Source organism: Mytilus trossulus, chromosome 14 (genome assembly GCF_036588685.1).
Source record: "Mytilus trossulus isolate FHL-02 chromosome 14, PNRI_Mtr1.1.1.hap1, whole genome shotgun sequence".
Lineage (NCBI taxonomy): Eukaryota > Metazoa > Mollusca > Bivalvia > Mytilida > Mytilidae > Mytilus > Mytilus trossulus.
The window spans coordinates 69042648-69058671 of NC_086386.1; the positions used below are offsets into that span (position 1 = coordinate 69042648).

Below are 16024 nucleotides of genomic sequence, written 5' to 3' on the forward strand. Positions count from 1 at the left end.
TAACCAAACTTGGCCACAATCATCATTGGAGTATCTAGTTTAAAAAAAAAGTGTCCGGGGACCCGGCCAACCAAACAAGATGACCGCCATGGCTAAAAATAAAGCATAGGGGTCAAATGTAGATTTTGGCTTATAACTCTGAAACCAAAGCATTTAGAGCAAATCTGACATGTGGTAAAATTGTTTATCAAGTGAAGATCTATCTGCCCTGAAATTTGCAGATGAATCGGACAACCTGTTGTTAGGTTGCTGCCCTGAATTGGTAATTTTAAGGAAATTTTGCTGTTTTTGGTTATAATCTTGAATACTATTTTAGATAGAGATAAACTGTAAACAGCAATAATGTTCAACAAAGTAAGATCTACAAATAAGTCAACATGACCAAAATAGTCAGGAGTTATTGGCCTTTATAGTAATTTTTTACTAATTTTTCGTAAATTTTTGTAATCTTTTACAAAAACTGTCTCCTCTGAAACTACTGGGCACAATTTAACCAAACTTAGCCACAATTTTTATTAGGGTATCTTGTTTAAAAAATGTGTGCGGTGACCCAGCCAACCAACCAAGATGGCCGCAATGGCTAAACATAGAACATAGGGGTAAAATATAGATTTTGGCTTATAACTCTGAAACAAAAGCATTTAGAGCAAATCTGACAGGTTTAAAATATTTTTCAAGTCAATATTTGTCTGCCCTGAAATTTTCAGATGAATTAGACAACGGGTTGTTGGGTTGCTGACCCCCAATTGGTAATTTTCAAAGAAATTTTACCGTTTTTGGTTATTATCTTGAATACTATTATAGATAGAGATAAACTGTAAACAGAAATAATGTTCAGCAAAGTAAGATCTACAAATAAGTTTACTTGACCAAAATGATCAGTTGACCCCTTAAGGAGTTATTGCCCTTTATAGTAAATTTTTAACAAATTTCATATATTTGGTAAATTTTTGTAAATTTTTACAAACTATTTTCCTCTATTACTAATGGGCCATGTTTATTATAGATAGAGAAAATTGTAAATAGCAAGAATGTTCAGTAAAGTAAGATCTACAAATACATCACCATCATCAAAACACAATTTTGTCATGAATCCATCTGTGTCCTTTGTTTAATACATGTAAGCAAATAGACCAAGGTGAGCGACACAGGCTCTAAAGAGCCTCTAGTTATTATTCTTTGAACTTTGAGGTATTTGTTCGTTGAATTTTCAGTAGCCGCCATCTTGTTTGATGAAAACCATTTTACACAACTTGGATGTTCTTTAACACGCTACTTCCAAGTTTAATAATTCATCATTCTTTCAAAATCTTATATTTTTTGTCATCGTAAGTGGCTATTAATCAGATTTTATATCAACAACTAATAATAATTATATAATTACAATAAACTTTGAAATATGCAAATAACTACTAGCCTCGTATATCAGAGATACGAAACTAAGTATTTTTTGGGGTGGTAGCTTTAAACAGGCTGCTTAGTAAGAAGTTAAAATCAATAGAGACGAGTCCCGTTAGTATAGAAAGTCCCTGATTGGGGTAACAATGAGCGAAATCATACCGATGTCGAATCTACAAAATGTTGTCAAAATGTTCTGTTATAACAAAGTGTCTAATCCTTTAAACGAGAAAATAGCGTCCTGATAATGTTAACTTGGCAAAAAAATTATAGACAGCACTGAATTACAGGGTCCTCACTTTGAACATGCACATACAGCATGTAGGGGGATACATTTTATTTCGAATTTGCAAGCCCCTTCCCCCCCAAAAAAAACCAACATGGGACACTTGTGTATCAAGACAAAATAAGAATACATTCTGCACGCATTTTGTTTTTCTATATGTTGTTATATAACTATATGTATCAAGTTTAAGTAGGACAGACAAGCATGACCGGATTAGTCCTCGAAGTTTATATCATTTAAGGATAATAAGAAATTATTGCGACTTTTGCGAAAAAAATATCGTTAATATAAAAAGAAGATGTGGTATGGTTACCAATGTGAAAATTCTCCAAAATAGACAAAATGACACAGAAATTAAAATATATAGGTCACCGTACAGCCTTCAACAAGGAACAGATCCTATACGGCATAATCAGCTATTAAATGCTCCGTTAAACAATTCAAACAAGCAGATCCTATACGGCATAATCAGCTATTAAAGGCTCCGTTAAACAATTCAAACAAGGAAACTAACATTCTAATTTATGTACAAAATAATAAACGAAAAATAAAGATGTAAAACAGCACAAAAATCATCCACTGAGTTACAAGCTCCTGTCTTGGGAACAAGTTCATACAGAATGTGGCAGGGTTAAACTTGTTAAATCGCGCCACCAGCTTAACCTAAGATTGTAGTGCAACAGCAATAGACTAAAAAAACAAGTATGATGTATAGCAACACAACATGTTGTTTTTTTAGTTGTATTTCAGTGGTTTTTTTAAAGGTATAATTCATGGACTGCAATTTTAAGATAAAACAGAACATTATTATACAATTTAAGTTTTTAGATAGAAACATAATCTGGTTACAACCCTCAATATAACCAAAAATAACAATGTTTGACATTTTGTTGTTGCTTTGTTTCAAGTTACCTTATCACAAACTATTAATTTTTAATATATAGTGTTTATGGTTAATACACATGGCAGGTTTCAAGTATTCAAATGTGTACATAGACTTATGTAACTATGGGAACTCTATCTGCAAACGTTTAACTCTGTGTTGAAGAATCATGGTAAGCCTTTGGCTATTTTCTGCACTTTGGTCGGGTTGTTGTCTCTTTAAAACATATCCATTCGCAATGTTATAACTGTTATTTAAACTGCTAAATAATCTCGTCATAGACACTAGGATTGAAATTTTATATCAACGCCAGACGCGCGTTTTGTCTACAAAAGACTCATCAGTGACGCTCGAATTAAAACAAAATTAAAATGCAAATAAAACACGAAGTTGAAGAGCATTGAGGACCACAAATTCCTAAAAGTTTTGCCAAATACAGCAAAGGTAATCTATTCCTGATGTAGAAAAGCATTAGCATTTAAAAAAAATCAAAATTTTGTTAACAGTTAATTTATAATTATGAACATATCAATGATAACTGAAGTCAACACAGAAGTGCTGACTACAGGGCTGTTGATACCCTCGGATTTTTGTTCGAGCGTCAATATAAAAAATACAAAATAATAATTGACCTTTGCTTGTTATTGCAAAACTGTAATTGAATAATTTCATTTTTAAAAGATGTCATTTAAATAAAAAATATATTTCAAATATTTATTTAACTTGAAATTTGAGCCTTACATACAAAAATCTAATTTTGTCTGTAGCATTGATTAACACAATAAACATCTGTTTCAAAAACATAAAAACATGACAATAATCATTAATTTAAAGTAGATAAAGAGTCATACAGTAAAGCATGTTGTAATACGGTTGTAAATTAGATTCAGCGTTATAATATTTGTAGGATACACTGCAAGGTAGATAGTTATTATAAATATATGAAATCTACAGTATTATTTAAAATTTTGTTCTGAATATTTCTTTTTATTTATAAATCCTACACATTTTATTTTTGTTGTGAAAAATTGAGAAAAAAAATTCACTATTTCGAAATACATTTTGTTATTTTAAGGACAATTTCCGTGAAGTACAAAATAACGCTTGGACCAAGGTTAATTAAAAGTTATGTTTTGTTATGAAAAAAAACAGCACATTTAGGCATGGAAGATCGTGATTTTTGCAATTTAATGTAAGATGAATCTCTACCTTTGAATGAAAATCAATTGAGATATCACAAATGTTTTTGAGACAACGAGGATCAGAAACACGACGTAGTTACGATATCAACGATATCGTATCGATATCGATATTGACCTAATCATTATATACCATATTCATTTACTTCATCAGTTATTCTGGTTCATCTGTATCTGTCGTTCGATATCGATGGTCATGTAATAACTATATGAATTACCGTCCATCTACTCCATTATTAACTTTTAGTTGTCCTGGTTAATATGTAGGTGTTGATATCAATAATATCGACGATGTAGACTCCATATCGACATTCCAATTTCACTCTTCATTTGATGTTTTGAATCCTCAACCTCAACGTTGCATGCATCTTAAACTAGTGTTGATATCGACGATATATATCTACATTTAAATTTTCCCTCGTAATGTGAAGCAATAATTCTGTACTTTAAATACATTAAAAACAAGTGTCAAACTATTCCTTTGATTATGTTGTCGATGTCGTCGATATATATATCAATTCGACATCAACATTTGAATTTTCTTTGTTATGTTTAGCATCTATTCTTTACTTTGTAAAGAACTTAACTTGTATTCATCTTAAACCCATCTCAAACTATAGTCGATACCCCTTTGTAATGTGTTGTATTTTCAATTCAAAACTTTGTTTTCCTTTCAAACAAGTGTAAGTTGCAACAATATTGATTCAGAATTTTTGTTTCGCTTTGTTCATATGTTTTGCTCTTAATATGCTCACTTTGCAAACATTTTATGCAAGTGTAGACTTTTCCTAGTTTATCTTGCAAAATAAGCATTTGAAAAATTCCTTCTTAGTTTGCTCTTTTAAATTTTTTGGAAAGAATCTTGTCAACAAATACATTTATAGAATTACAGTTGCTGTTATCTATTAAAGACAAACATTCAACCACCTACAACACCACCCTTCCCCCTTCCCCACGTTTTTCACTAAAAAGAGGTCTTACAGTACGACATATTTACGATCAATTAAAAGGGCTAACTCATCAAAATAATATCAAACATTAATCACATTAAAGAACACAAAAGAAACATGGTACATGTCTAAAAGTAGTAGCAGCTACTGAAACCTAGCCCAAATCCATTACATCTAAAAAAAAATTCAGGTAAATGGCTCTTCTCTGTTGTAGTCTCTAATATTACCATTTAAAAAAAAAATTATCCTTAACTTTTTTTAAATAAAATTCTATTCTAAAATCATTTTTTTTTCATATTAGATTAAATAACGTATCTAGTAACAGATTAACGTTTTCAGTTGTTTATTTCAATGGTTTTATTTCGTGTCTAGTATTCATATATATTTAACATAATAGTTATCAAAACAGAAATTCAAATCGATATACAAATGATTATGTGTGTTATATTAGATCTGTTCCCTTTTAAACTATCATCTTAAACTGTCATCGTTTCTTTGAAGGGCACAACATATTTATTCTCCTTAGCGTCCATTTACTCCTCAGGTTTTATTCCAATTAAGTTTTCTGTAAACTCAATCGCAATTTCCATTGTAACATCAGACATATCAGTGTTTATTAAAAACAAATGATACCCTGTCTCCGATATATCGACATCTGGTATGTCTGAGTTTGTTATGAATGTCTTAAGCAAAAATAGATATCGATTCGATATTGTGTCGACATTGCCGATAAAGACGATATCGACATCTGGTACATCTTGGACACGATAGTAGATTACTAGTATACCGTTATTCGCGGTCTCAAAGTTATTTTTGTTGTGACATATCAAATGTTTACACTGATAATTAAAAAAAACGCCATTAAAACAAACAATATGGAATTGATATTCCCCCTATTTAAGATCATTTTAGTGATATATCATATCTGCAATCCAATTGAGATTTACTGTTCACAATAAATCTTTCTAAGTTACAGTTCCAAGTGATAGATTGAAGTTATCTTTTCGAAGGTTTTCGGCATCATCATAATGTGATATACCGATACGGATATGGAGTAATCGTAATCAGTAAACGTACTCAGCTGTAATCGATTACATTTTGCAGTGTTATTCTACATGTCCTATGTAATCAGTAATCATGCCATTTTGTATTACAAATAATCGTATGTAATCGATTTCATTGCAAATAACAGGTGTAATTACGATTACTTTTAGATGACTTTAAGATTACATTCGTCTGATTACTTGCTGATTACAAATCTTGTTCATATTTGAAAATAGGTTTTGATAGACAATATGAAAATAAGAAACTGTAAAGCAAGAATGAAAAATCATGAAACTAGTATTAACTATGATGGATCATTGTTCAATGTGATAAATCGTATCATCTATTTAAGAAATTGTGTATAAACAAGTGTTTTATTTTGTTAACAGTTTACTGAGAGAATTTACCTTTCCAGGGTTTTATTTTGAGATTGAAGTCTTATAACAGAAGAATATGCCTTGAAAGTATTTTTGTTCCTTGATTCAACACTTCTGATATTAACTCCAATTTCATATAAGTTTGCCCAATATTTTGACATAACTACATTGAAAATTAAATGCAGACAAATTTTAGTTCCAATTTGACTTTGATGGTCGACATAACGAGCCCTCTTATTTCAAAAGGAATTAAAAACCAGATTTCATTTTTTGATAACTTGAATAAAAAAAATGTCCATAAATATTTTAATACGTGCTTTCTAATTACATCAAGTATTAACTCTTTTTATACAATTATATAAATAAAGTGACAATAAACCACTTATAACTTTATTGATATTGCAATTAATACAATAAAAGTTTTATACCCAAGCTCATCAATTGTTTGTTAATAAGAAATGAAAGTAGTGATTTACACCTGTAAAACATTTATGGGTGTGTCAATTATGTTAACCCCCAAAGACAATACAAGTTACTTTATTATTTTTTTTATTATTTATTCAGCTTTTTTTGTTAATTGGGCAGTTGGTTTAAATTTGTTGAAAAAAACAAAGTTATATCTTTTACATAGAGAAAGGACACTTGTCTATGCTATCTAACTTTTCACTTAGCATATACTTACAACTTCTCGTCCAATCAAATTGCTTGAATTTGCCTTCTAATTTTCATAGTACATACTTTTTCCGTGTACTAAGTAACTATTCATGAATGACCACAAGGGTAAGATTTCATTGTATCGTAATCAAGATATTAGACAAATAAATTGCTACTGGCTATTTTGAAATAAATTCTGTGTTCCAAATATAACTAAATAGTTTGTTATTAGTTTTCAAACAGATGTTTAACATCCTACTAATCAATCTTTTAATCTAAAAACCTATATGACAATTAAAAGTTTCTTTCATTAAAATAAAGAGTAGCAATTATGGTTATGTATACCTTGATTAAAGTACAATTCCATCTAAAATGTGTAATCCTTTTTTATCTTCCATGCAATTACTTTGTACACAAAAAGAGTCAACCATGAATCTTTTGAAGGGAAATTATTTATAAAGCAATTTGATATACTTCGTCATAAATTGGTTAATTATTGGTTGCCGAATGTCCAGTGACAAATATTTCATGCATGTAAATTATCCACTAGACTTCTTATGGGTACATACCAGGGGCAGCTCCTGGCATTTTTAAAAGGTGTCTCAACCAAAGATATGGGAAGGTGTACAACTGTTTGTACTCATTCAAAAGTATTTTTAATATAGTTTTAAATTTTATGTGAGATTAAAAAATGTTTTCATGAAGGTAAAGCGTTCGCTGCAATTTGAGAATTTTCTGCTTTTGGTCAATTTATTTAGCCATCTTACCATGAAAATAAGTACATGTATAGTAAAACACCGCTTTATATCAATAAACATACTTACACCAGCAGCTACCTTCTTTTCATTCTAAAGTCAAGGGCCTTTTGAAATCTCATTTTTACAATGATATTATAGTGAGTAGATTTACAAAACTACGTAAATGAGCTACATCTAGTCAATAAAAACAAATCAATAGACTTATTACAGGATTACTCAAGTTGTAAATATGTGCTAAATTGAATAATGTATAGAAAGGTATATAATATGAAACTAAGAGCTCGGGGGCAAGCCCCTTGCTCTAAGTTTAATATTATATACCTTTCTATACATTAACCGAGACATATTACACAGTACTTGTCTAAGTTCTTTTAAATAAGATGAATGAACTAAGGCTGAATAGAAATCACACAAATTAGCTTTTTCATGAGTATAAAAAGTTGAAATTCAATTTTGGACGTTATTATAAGTAATCCTAAGTAATCATTATTACTTTAAAGAAAAGTAATCTGATGTAAAAATTAGGAACAACACATTTATCAACTTCTTGCGTCCGATTACATTTGAAGTAAGGTGTATTTGTAATGTAATCGATTACATTTAAAAGAGTCGACCCCATCCCTGGTCAGAGATGACCACTGATGTATTTCAATTGCATCAACAATCCCGCCTTTTTTCTCTAGATTGTAAGATTTCATAATACTACTTTTCATTTGATTTGACAAGTACGAGTTGAAGCCTATGCAATAACTTGAATAAACTTATGATTAAGGTGGGGTTCGCGGTAAATAATTTAGTTTTTTTTCTTTGTTTGCTATATTTTGTTGTTTGTTTTTATTTTTTTATTTCTTCATTTGATGAGAAAGAGGGATAGTATTGGGATACTTTCAACCATGAAAGATCCCAGAAAGTATGATTTTCTTTTGCAGTTTCACTGAATGTCAACATGTTGAATAATCTAGCTTAGTTAAAGAAGTATTTGTTCTCTATACTATTTCGTATCTGCTTATTTCAATTAAAGAGACATATGGAGTCAAAGCCACGTATTGTAGCACATTAATCATTTGGTCATCAGATGCCTTTTGGATATATTCCACTGTTTCATTGTGAAATGCGACATACACTTACTACCTGCTATTGTTTAAGGGAAGGGGGAAGCTTGGCGATCATTAAAGTATTTCGGTGATTGCTTTTTCAGTAGAATTAAACCATAAATATATAAAGTAAGGTAAATATCTCAATTTTTTTTCCCAAATTACGTATTTTCTTGTTTAACATATTGTGGTATTTAAAAAAAAATTAAATTAACATACATGTACCTTGAATATACAGGTGTTCATTTCTCTTATTCTATTATGACATCAACAAACCCGTGTTCTAACTAGCATCAGATGTGTCTGACACATGTACACAATTTTACTGTTTATATTCATGTTTTTTTTATTTCATTCTAATAAAAAATATAAGCAGATGTGGTATGAGTGCCAATGAAATAACTCTCCATCCAAGTCATAATTTTCAATAAGTAAACCATTGTAGGTCAAAGTAACGCCTACAGCACGGAGCCTTTCCTCACACCAAACAACAAACCATAAACAGCTCCAATATTGACTTAATGATGCATATGGCGCTATACAATATTGACATTTATTTGTTTATTGGATTAGGTAGGCATTGTATTTGACAATATTTTACACCTCACAAACGATCGGTGTAAAATATATACAAATACAAAATATCCGCTGAACCAAAGAGAAGGACAAAAAATTGCTTCCTTTAAAGTGAATATTTTTTTTCAGTTACTGCTTTAAACATAATTTCATTTCCTTATAGCTGTATATTCATCAGAGTATTATTTAGGAAAAAGTTTCCTATTAAAGCAAGATATAGGGAAGCAGAAGAAAACTCAGAAAAAAATCATCAAAACACTGAGTTTGGCTGTCTACTAATATTCATGGCTGAGTTTTATTTCACGGCAAATTCTCCATAAATGGGTTTTTGAGACTCAACTCACTCAGTATAACTTATTTTTGCTATTTTTCACTACAATAGTATAAAATTTTAACGAATGAAAGTACATTCAAGGTCAAGGCTGCATTTCGATGATATGTGTAATACCACCATAGTTTCTTTAAGTCTTTGTTGAATTTGGACCTTTAAAACTGCATTTAATTTAAATTTACTTTTAGATAAAGAATTAATTGGCAAGAGTGAAGTTTTGTCCTGTCAAATAAAGAGACTACATTGTATATAAGATAAAAACTATCACTTGAATTAAAACAGTCGAGTAAAATTTTAACCCCTTCATTTTGGTGTGCAAGCTTTTGTTACCATGAAATAAAACATACGCTTTCAAAATGTCTCATAGAAATATGAAAAAAACCCAATATATATGTTTATGACTCAGAATTTGTTTTCTGAAAAGTGTTACGGTCAGAAAATCACCTTTATATTGTAGCCAACAAAAGACACAAATCAATAATAAAATTTAACAATATTTATTTTACAAAAGTTTACAAGAAGTATAACACAAATATTACTGACAATTTAACTGTCAAAACATGAGCCCACTCTTTATCTTTATCTGTATCCGGAACTCTTCTCGGAATACAATCAGAAAATTACTTCCATACTGAAGTCACAATCAAGTATGATGTAGTTTGAAGAATAAAAGTGTCAATCCAAATGCTGTGAAAATTACACTAATGTCTATCGATGTCTAAGTCTGAAAGTTTAACTTTAGTTTCTGTATATATATGGTTGTCACGGAAATCTCTAGAACATTCTATAAATGGAGAGTCCTAGAGAACTATAACAGAAGTTTCTGGAAAAATGTAGAAGTTTGAATAACGCATCTTTTCGTAGGATTATTCTGGAGTCATTATGCAAGTTAAATGGAAAGTTCCAATCATTCCAACAGTATCTGTGATTGTTCCAGTGATTTCTAAACTGTTAAGTTATAGTTTTTAGTATGTAAACTGATGTGACGCACTATTATATGGTGGTTTTATATCCTGTCCAATAGTTATCAAAGGTACCAGGATTATAATTTAGTACGTCAGACGCGCGTTTCGTCTACATAAGACTCATCAGTGACGCTCATATCATATTAATTATAAAGCCAAACAAGTACAAAGTTGACAAGCATTGACGATCTAAAATTCCAAAAAGTTGTGCGAAATACGGGTTAGGTAATTTATGCCTGGGATAAGATAATCCTTAATTTTTTTTTGGGAAAGTTTTGTTAACATTTAATTTATAAAAATGACCACATTATTGATATTCATGTCATAACCGAAATGTTGACTACTGGGCTGGTAATACCCTCGGGGGCGGAACGTCCACCAAAAGCGGCATCGACCCAGTTGTGTGAATAGTTATTAAAGGTACCATGATTATAATTTAGTACGCAAGACGTGAGTTTCGTCTTCATAAGACTCATCAGTGACGCTCATATCAAAATATTTATAATGCCAAACAAGTACAAAGTTGAAGAGCATTGAGGATCCAAAATTCCAAAAAGTTGTGGCAAGACGGCAGTTGTGACTTCCTTCGTCGTTCAGTAAGGAGGTAAACAGTCTTCATACGTGTTTTTCATCAATACGTCTTTCAATTCCGTCAAACTTCGTTAAAGGTAAGTATTGCTTAACAACATCTGAGAATAGTTTAGAGATATTTTCAAAGACAGTAAGCTAATATTTAACATTGGTAATCTGATTAATGCCCACTTAATTTATTTTTTTCTTGTTATAGATAATGGAATGTCAGCCATGTCGTAAACAGAACCGGCATTCATCTGCAAAATGTTGGTGTACCGAATGTGATGAAGCGTTATGTCATAGCTGTAAATCTCAACACAAATCATTCAAAGTGAGCAGAAATCACAACGTGATCGAAATAGAGCAAGGGTCCGCTCTGTCGACAGAGTCTGTTGGTTTTGGACATGAAGATTGGATTTTTTGTCATGAGCATAGGGATATATCGGTAGAATATTTTTGCATTAAACACGAGCAGCCATGTTGCATTCTTTGTAAAAGACAATATCATAGACATTGTTGCGACGTTGAGAAGGTTGATGACGTCGTAGATGACAACAAATTGGAAACCGTCACAACGGACCTCTTATTAACTGTCGGAGAACGAAAAACCCGCTTAACAACATTTGCTGATAATGAAAGGTCGAATCTGAGAGATTTGGGGATTATTAAGACTAATTTTATCAAAGAATTGAAGAATGCCAGAACCGCCATTAATGAACACATAGATTTATTGCAAAATGACGTCGAGCAAGAAATGAATAAAAAATATCAAAATCACATGTTGGAAGTAAACAAAAGATTAACAGATATTAATACCAGAATAAAATATACGGCTAACCAGTACAAAGTTATAAAAGATACTTCAGTAAAACCTGCGTTGTCCTTAGGGCAGAAGTATTTAAAGATTATGCATCTGAAACATATTGAAGATGGTTATAACGAAAGCCATAAGACTAACCCAAAACACAATTTACAAAGTATTGCCGATTTCAAGCTGTCTTACGTAAAAACAAAAGATGGTATAGATGTACGTCACAATAATAGGAATTTGCATGGTCCAAAAAATGGGACGGACACATATCGCGAGGATTCAAATAAAGAAACGGTCGAATCAGGGTCTTCTGCTGTGGAATTGGAATCACAAGCTTTCAATTGGAAAATGTCTAGTCCAGTTTCAAAATTACTATTAACTTCTCCTGTAACAAGTTCACCAAATCTGCCTTTGACTACGCAAGTTGGATTTTTAAAGTCATCCTGTATTTCCCATACTACACATCTTCCCTTTGCAGCCGATTCAGGAAACAGTTCACAATTTAACTTTTGCCTTAAGAAGTCATTTCGTATCGAAAAAAAGAACAAAGATATTTTCATAAGTGATGCAAAATTGATGCCAAACAAGTATCATATAGCTATAGCGGAAACGTCTAATCCCAGGTGTATGATGTACACTAAAGATGGTTTTAAAAAAGGTCAAGTTCAATTATTTGGTAAACCCTATAGTATAGCAGTTATGGAGGACCACCGTATAGGTGTAACTCTTATTGGTGTGAAGAAAGTCTGTGTAATAGATACAGATGATTGGCATTGTATTAACATCATTGATTTAAATGATAGCTGCAAAGGACTTGTTTATTTTGAAAACAATCTATTAGTCAACTGTATAAATGAAGGGCTGATGTATGTAAATGATTCTGGGAAAAAAGTCAAAGAGAATAGTAATATCAAAGGGGAATTTTATTTCCATGTCGACAACCAGGGAAATCTTTTCGGTGCTAAGGAGAAAATAAAACGCATTCATGTTTGTAATCTTACCAACAACAAACGATATAAATACCTTGTGAAAGGTTTAAGCAATCCGAAAGGGCTGACAACTGATCGTGATAATAACTTATTTGTTTCATGTTATGAAAATGAAACAATTTTTGTAAAACATTCCCTCCTCTCACTAGCCACAGAAGCTATAGAGAAATCAAGTGGCATTGACCGCCCTATGAGTATTGACTACGATCAACAAAACGATGAACTTCTTGTAGTGAATAATTCGGGACATTCTATATTCATATTTAAAAAAAATGATCAAGTAAAAAACAAAGGATAATATTGGACCATTTCTTTGAAGGTAAACAGTTCATTTTATGACTAATATATCACAATCCTTGTTCATTGTATTCTGTATGTTGCAAAATGTATTGGTGTTTGACTTTTGTTTGCTTTGATTTTTTTTTTACATGTCATGCATTGTCAGTTAGTACATTTTTGACAATAAATCCTTCAACATGCCTTTATTATTGTTCATCTCGTGTTTAAAGGCATATTTCAGATTAAAATATTTAGAATGAAAATAAGATATAATAAGGTTGAATCTGAAGCGTGTTCTCGATTTATCTTCAAAGAAAATCGAAATATAAATCAAATCCCTTATGAATGAATTCAAATAGAAAGTTCTATCAAACTAACAGATACCTTCAAATGCTGTCGAAAATCTATCTATGTAAAACTAGTTGTTAGCATGATACGGGTTATGTTCTTCTCATATATTTTGTGATGGTATGATACTAAACCCTTTACAAAAAGGATTGTACTTGATTTTCACATGATGAAGACATAATCTTTTGATCAGTTTAATTGAGATCTGGAGCTGCCATGTCAGTAACTGCCGGTTGTCCTTTGTTAATTTATGTATCATTGTCATTTTGCGAATTTTTTTTATTATTTGTTCTGACATCAGACTCTTCTGTTAAATTCGATACTGTGCGTATTGCTATATTTTTTTTTATTCTTCATTGGCTGAAGATATAGGAGGAGGGTTGAGATATCACAAAACATGTTTAACTCCGCTGCATTTTCCCGCCAGTCCCAGTTCATGAGCCGCTGGACTTGGTTATGGTTTTAATTTTAGTTCATTTCTTTGACTATAGTGTGAGGTTCATTTTCACTGAACAAGTACAAAACTTTATTTAGTAACGACACAACATTAAAATGTAACACACACAGAAACGGAATAAGCATTTGACAAAATCCTATGAGAATAACAAATATAACATCAAAACCAAATACATGAATTTGTGACAGATAAGTACCGTGACACGTCTAATAGTAATGTGAATTCACACTCAAAAATAAGAGAAAACAAACGACACAACGGAAACACAACGTTAAAATGTAACACACGCAAAAACGAACTAAAATATAACTGGCCATATTCCTGACTTGCTACAGGGCATTTCTAAAGGAAAAAATGGTGGGTTAAACCTGGTTTTGTGGCATGCCAAACCTCTCTCTTTTATGACCATGTGAAATATAACATTAAAATGACAATACAACATTACAGGAATACAATATAAATAAATAAGAGAACACAATTGACAAAGAAACAAACGAAAAATAACTAACAAAAGGCAACCAGTTTAAAATTATAATACGCCAGAAGTGCATGTTGTCCACACAAGACTTACTAGTGACGCCCAGATACAAAAGTTTGAAAGCAGAAACAAGTAAAAAGTTGAACAGCATCGAGGACCAAAAGTTTAAAAAAAAGTTGTGCCAAAAACGGCCAGGGTTTTCTGTTAGGTACCAGAACATCCCTATTATTTAGAATAATTTATACTTTTGCAAACAATAAATTTTATAAAATCACTATTCAAAAGATTTATGATAAAACTGAAGTATTAACTAATTACAGGAAACAACCGAAATACATTACATAACCCGATAAAATGCATCACAAAAATTAAAACATCCGAATAAGTTAAAACCTCAACGCCAAGTGACGTCATATTTGAAATTGTAAAAAAATGACAAAAAAATGACGTCACATTTGAATAAGAAAAACAGATTATCAATATATAGGACTATTGTGATCAAGCATTCCACCTTCAGTTGTGTCGATTACTAACATAATGGCGGTAATAACATTATACTGGTATTAAAAAAATCTTAATTTGCAATACACAACAAGGGTTAAAAAACCAACGAAGCGTTTACATGAAAATATAAATAGATACATAAATGAAAATTTACCTTGTTTTAACAGTCCCAAAATTTGAAATCCATCTGTAACTGGTAGATGGTTTATTGGCGACTCATTTATGATCATCCCCATACCATTTGTATTGTGTAAATCTATATGACAATGAAAAAACCATACTCCTGGGTTATCGGCCTTAAATCTAAGGACAACGTACCCACCAGTTGGAACGATAATTGAGTCTTTTTGAGGTGGGTTATCCCAATTTAGAAAAGGATGAAATCCGTTTGACCACGAGCCGTTTCGCCATTTTGCATAAGAACAAAATCTTTTCGGGTCAATACAAACTAAGTCTTGATTGTCATGAACTCCATTTTGAATAAGCCTGCCTGAAGCTTTATCGTATTTTCCGAATGTCATTTTAAACCCAAACAGAACCGTGAGAGGTTTTCGAATCGTAATGTAGAGCAATAACCTAAATTTGACAAAACTTTAAGGAATTTTCGGTCCTCAACGTTCTTCAACTTCGTACTTTATTTGGCCTTTTTAACTTTTTGGATTCGAGCATCACTGATGAGTCGTTTGTAGACAAAACGCGCGACTGGCGTATAAACCAAATTTAGTCCTAGTATCTATGAGTTTATTTAAAATGTGTAAATCGACATCTGTAATTTTCTTAATTATCCTAAGCAGTTTTATCTCAATCTAAAAGTAATTTTGTGATACTAAGTATACAAATTTAAGATTTTTATGGATCATGACAATAAAATTGAGAATGGAAATGAGGAATGTGTCAAAGAGACAACAACCCGACCATATAAAAAACAACAACAGAAGGTCACCAACAGCTTCAATGTAGCGAGAAATTCCCGCACCCGGAGACGTCATTCAGCTGGCCCCTGAACAAATATATACCAGTCCAGTGATAATGAACGCCATACTAATTTCCAAATTGTACACAAGAAACTA

The 16024-nt window shown here is 31.4% G+C and overlaps 1 protein-coding gene across 1 annotated transcript; it reads left to right on the plus strand.

Moving 5' to 3' along the window:
• The first annotated feature begins 11305 nt into the window (after window positions 1-11305).
• Window positions 11306-13186, plus strand: LOC134698012 (uncharacterized). The gene has a single exon (XM_063560301.1). It carries the CDS (start codon window positions 11306-11308, stop codon window positions 13184-13186), a length of 1881 nt encoding a protein of 626 aa, XP_063416371.1.
• The last annotated feature ends 2838 nt before the right edge of the window (window positions 13187-16024 follow it).